Source organism: Mus caroli, chromosome 3 (genome assembly GCF_900094665.2).
Source record: "Mus caroli chromosome 3, CAROLI_EIJ_v1.1, whole genome shotgun sequence".
Lineage (NCBI taxonomy): Eukaryota > Metazoa > Chordata > Mammalia > Rodentia > Muridae > Mus > Mus caroli.
The window spans coordinates 81,504,647-81,509,808 of NC_034572.1; the positions used below are offsets into that span (position 1 = coordinate 81,504,647).

At 45.2% G+C, this 5,162-nt stretch overlaps 1 protein-coding gene across 2 annotated transcripts in view; it reads left to right on the top strand.

Moving 5' to 3' along the window:
- Rit1 (Ras like without CAAX 1) overlaps nucleotides 1–4,554 on the top strand; it is a 12,126-nt gene extending 7,572 nt beyond the window's left edge. For both annotated transcript variants that reach the window (XM_021157717.2, XM_029475439.1), the window contains exons 4-6: nucleotides 701–774; nucleotides 987–1,178; nucleotides 3,614–4,554. In XM_021157717.2, the coding sequence (XP_021013376.1) occupies nucleotides 701–774; nucleotides 987–1,178; nucleotides 3,614–3,844 (497 nt within the window). In that variant the 3' untranslated portion in view covers nucleotides 3,845–4,554. The remainder of the gene's footprint in view (nucleotides 1–700; nucleotides 775–986; nucleotides 1,179–3,613) is intronic.
- The last annotated feature ends 608 nt before the right edge of the window (nucleotides 4,555–5,162 follow it).

Below are 5,162 nucleotides of genomic sequence, written 5' to 3' on the forward strand. Positions count from 1 at the left end.
TTCCTTCCTTCCTTCCTTCCTTCCTTTCTTTCTTTCTTTCTTTCTTTCTTTCTTTCTTTCTTTCTTTCTTTCTTTCTTTCTTTCTTTCTTTCTGTTTTTAAGACAGCACCTTCCTTTGTAGCCCTAGCTGATCTAGAGTTCATCATGTAGACAGACGTAGCCTTGCATTCACAGAGATACTCTTGCCTCTGATTCTTAAATCCTCAGAGTTCACTTTTAGCCTAAATTTATAGCTGCAATAGGATACATCACCAACCATGAACAAAGAAAAACCTATTATATACCCTAACCTATATATTTTAATGAATTTAATAACATCCTGAGAAAATTAGGCACCTAAAAACAACTTAGGAGCAATGAGATGACTCAGCAGGTAAAAGCATTTGCCCTGCTAGCCTGGTGACCTGATTTCCATCCCAAGAATGTGTATAAAGGTATAAGGAAAGAGGCAACTCCACAGACTGACCCATGGCCTCCATATGCACCCATATGCATGTCATATACACACATCCACATCAGTGATAAGAAGACACACCAGAAGAGGGCGTCAGATCTCGTTAAGGATGGTTTTGAGCCACCATGTGGTTGCTGGGATTTGAACTCCAGACCTTTGAAAGAGCAGTCGGGTGCTCTTACCCACTGAGCCATCTCACCAGCCCTGCCTTGTGTTCTTATAACAGACCTTTCTTCCCTCTTACAGAAGATGCTTATAAAATCCGGATCCGCATTGATGATGAGCCTGCCAATCTGGACATCCTGGACACAGCAGGACAGGTACTAAGCCAGAACCGTCTGAGCAGTGTCTCTAGGACAGGGAGCAGGCTTCTGTTGGCAGTGTCACTAGCTTGTCTCTCTTAATTTTCCATGCTATGCCTCAGGACAGCAGGTAACTGACATACTTGCTGTTTCTTTACTCCAAAGCAGCCAGTGCGCGTGTGGAAGTCTGCACTTCAGCAATGCATTCTGGATCTTTTGTTTCCTTCTAGGCAGAGTTTACAGCCATGCGGGATCAGTATATGAGGGCAGGAGAAGGATTCATCATCTGTTACTCCATCATGGATCGTCGAAGTTTCCACGAAGTTCGGGAGTTTAAACAACTGATTTACCGGGTCCGACGCACCGATGATACACCGGTGGTTCTTGTGGGGAACAAGTCTGACCTAAAGCAGCTGAGGCAGGTGAGGAAGGAATGTCTGAGTACTGTGGGTAGTCATTTTGCTTTTTGGTTTGTAGATTGCTTACCCCTAAAATAGAAAATGAACATTAGCATCTCTTGGCCTTGGACATGTCCCTCTATTAATTTCTTTTACTATAGGTAAAATTTAGATTTTGGAAATCAGTACACAGGAGTTTAGACAGTTAATGAGCTATCTGCGGCACGTACCTGTAACCTTAGCATTTAAGAGGCTAAGCCATACATTTAAGGTCAGCCTGGGCTACATAGACCCTGGCATAGGTAGTTAATCAACAAACAAGCAAATAGCAATAGAACACTCATTAAGTAAAGAATCATGAGCTGTTCATTTCATCGATCTTCAGAAATCTTTGGATGTGGTTTAGTGGTAGCGCTCCTGTCTAGCATATACAGGGACCTGGGTTCAATTCCCAGTACCACAAAATAAAAATTTTAAATTAATAAAAGCTAGGGCTAATAAGAGACCTCAGATAGTAAAGCACTTGCCGTGTCCTGTAAACCTAGTGGCCTAAACTCAATCCTAAAATCCACATAACGGTAAAACAAGAGAAGAGCCACGCAGAGTTGCCCATTGACGGTGATGCGTGTGCAGGGGCATGCAGGCCCCACACACAGTGTACATGCACAGTAAGTGAGTACTTTAAAAATAATAATTAATTATAACTAGAGGCTTGGAGAGCTAACGGAACAGTTGATAGCAGTGGCTGTTCTTGCAGAGAACTTGTGTTCCCTACCCAGCACCTGCATGGTGGGGCTCAGAGCTGTCTGTACCCCGGGATTCATGAGCACCGTCCATGCATGTGGTATACAGACATACATGTAGACAAAACACTCATACACATAAAATAATAGTAATAAAAATTATATACAAGGGGCTGATGAGATGGCTCAGCGGTTAAGAGCACTGACTGCTCTTCGGAAGGTCCTGAGTTCAAATCCCAGCAACCACATGGTGGCTCACAACCATCCATAACGAAATCTGACGCCCTCTTCTGGAGTGTCTGAAGACAGGCTACAGTGTACTTACACATAATAAATAAATAAATGTTTTTTAAAAAATTATATAAAAAAAAAAAGCTAAACTAAAACTTCAGAAATAAGAGAAATGATTGAGGGTTTTTCTGATTTTATTTTTAAAACAAAACAGGGTGTTACTAAGTTGTCTTGGCTGGCCTGAAATGCTCTATGTAGGCCAGGCTGGAATTGAACTGGCAAGTTCCATCCCTCTGCTTCCCAAGCTCTGGGATCAAAGGCTGCGCCAAGCGATGCCCTTCAGTCTAGCAGTGATTTGAATGGAGTGGTGAAGTGTGCACCCACAGCTGCTACCTGCCAAGTGTATAGCAGACAGGTCTCCTGGGACGTAGGAAGCCTCTAGGAGTCCGTATGTCAGACCCTCACTGCCTAGAGGAGAAAACAAGAAGCAGTCTCGCTATCCAGAAGCAGGGGAAGTACTGCACTTCCGTAGCCCAAAGCCTCATGTTGGCTTCTGACAGGTCTGTGCTGGCTGGATCAGGTTTCTTCTTCCCTTATGCTTTTCTTTCTTAAAAGCAGTAGTGTAAAGAAAACTACCATTATCAATATTCATATTTACTTGATAACTATTACCTCGAAAGGCTAGATCCCAGTCCCATCACTAAAGTGATTGTAAGAGGCCTGGGTTCAGTTTGGTTTTCTGGGTTTGTTTTTAAACCTAGGAATGGCGCTGTGTGCTTGCAATCCCAGCACTGGGATGGGGCAGCAGATTCTTTGGATTTGCTGGCAAGCTCCAGCCAATGACAGACCTTGTCTCAGAAAAGAAAAAGTGCAGGCTGTGGATAGTTCAGTTGGTAGTGTCTGCACATCATTCAGGGGGCTGGACATGGTGATGCACAAGGCAGAGGCAGGTGTGACTGAGGCCAGCCTGGTCTACACAGTGAGTTCCAGGACAGTCAGGGCTACAGAGAAACCCTGTCTCAAAAAAACAAAAAATAAATAAATAAATAAATAAATAAATAAATAAATAAATAAAATGGAGGACTCCCTAGGCTCTATCCCTGCATAAACCAGGCTCATGGCACAAACCTATAATTCCATCATCATGGGGCAGAAAGTTTAGAAGTTCAGAGATGTGCTTGGCTACCCTGGAATATAAGAGTCTGTGTTTAAAGAAAACCTTGAGGATCCGATTATGAATCAAATTGCTAGAATTAAATCTGTATTTGAAACACTTGGCAACCCTAAAAAACCATCTTGAAGTACACTAGAAGTAGAATCATAGTGTGAAGTCATGTAGTACTCTCCTGTGTGTAGGGCTGTGTATTCAACTGGCACCGTCCAGTGTGGGAGGGGCTTGCTGCTAAGGATAGCCACTTATGCTGTGACAGTTGTCACTGCCACCTGCTCTGCACGATGCATTTTCTCCTGTTTGTGCCTTTGAAGGTCTCCAAGGAAGAGGGATTGTCTCTGGCTCGAGAATTCAGTTGTCCCTTTTTTGAGACCTCAGCTGCCTACCGTTACTACATCGACGATGTTTTCCACGCCCTCGTCCGGGAGATCCGTAAGAAAGAGAAGGAGCTAGTATTGGCCATGGAGAAGAAGGCCAAACCCAAGAGCAGCGTATGGAAGAGGCTGAAGTCACCTTTCAGGAGGAAGAAAGACTCGGTCACCTGAATGAAGTGGACTGTGCTCCTGTGAACTGCAGTGCTCCTCGTGCCTGCTGTGAACTGCAGTGCTCCCCCATGCAGTCCAGTAATCTGCAGCAGGGAGCATGCTGTCTGCTCTCTGCTATGTGGTTATTCTAAATGTCACTGGCGAGGGGACTCGCCTACTGGGAGCTGTCATTGACTTACTGTCTAAAGCCCTGTGCTCGGTGACTCCCACGCATGAGCTCATCAGGGCTGTGTCTACTCCTTAATTGTCACACATTAGAATCTGGTCAGCCATTGTTTTGGTTATGTTGCTGATGTAAATTTGTGTAAATGGTTTCTACCCAGGAGAGTATGTGTACCGTGTGCACTTGACTAAGTTCACAACAGAACGTTGTGTTGTATTCTCCCCACCACCCTTCAACCTGAACTTCCAACTGTCTCACAGAAGGACCTCTTCGTTGTGTAGCCACACTGTGCATCCTGGAGACAGAGCAGAGATTGAGTAGGGGAACGAGCAGGTGTCTGCGGAGCAGACTCCTGTGGTGGACCGTGGAGTGCAGAGGGTTAGGGAGATCTTGCCATTGCTCACACAAGAAGACAGAGCCGGAAACATGCAGGGCCAGACCAGTGTTCCTACAGTGAGCCCCAGAACTGCACATTTGACCCAAAGGCACTCAGGTGGTGAGAAGAGACAGAAGCGCATTTCTCTCTGAACATGCTTGGCTCTCCCCAGCCCCCGTGTGTGCCTTTCTTTACCTGTGCGGCCTGGTTCTGGATCCGGGACCATTGCTGGATGACTGGAATCTTACTGAAATCCTTTGTTGGGCTAGCATGTGGCTCACTGCTGTAATCCTAGTATTTCAAAGTCTGAAGCAGGAGGACTCCCATGAGTTTGAGGTTACCCTTGCTTATGGAATGACAGCCTGTCTCAGAAAAACAAAAGCACAATTAAAAAAACACAAATTCTTTCTTAGGACCACTGTGCCACACGCCTTGTCCAGCTTTATATCCCCTCTGAAGAGTCAGGCGAGGCCTGATGGCTTTTAGGCCTTTCATTCAACCAATGTCATTGTCCAAACAGAAGAGACTCAGGAGTCTGAGTAAAATTGTGTTCCCTTGACCTGAGCAGTCCTTAGACTCAGGGCTTGAAGGTCTGTGGTGTCTCTGTCGGATGGAGCAGTCTTAAAGCTTTAGTCGACACAGGCCTAGCAAGGCACTGACAGCCACAGCGACTGAAGATTGTCAAGGCGATAGAAAACCACTGCCAGAAAGACCTGTAAGAAGGGATTTGTTCTATACGAGGCAACTGCAGTGAGTGTTTTTAAGGCTATCCCTGTCAC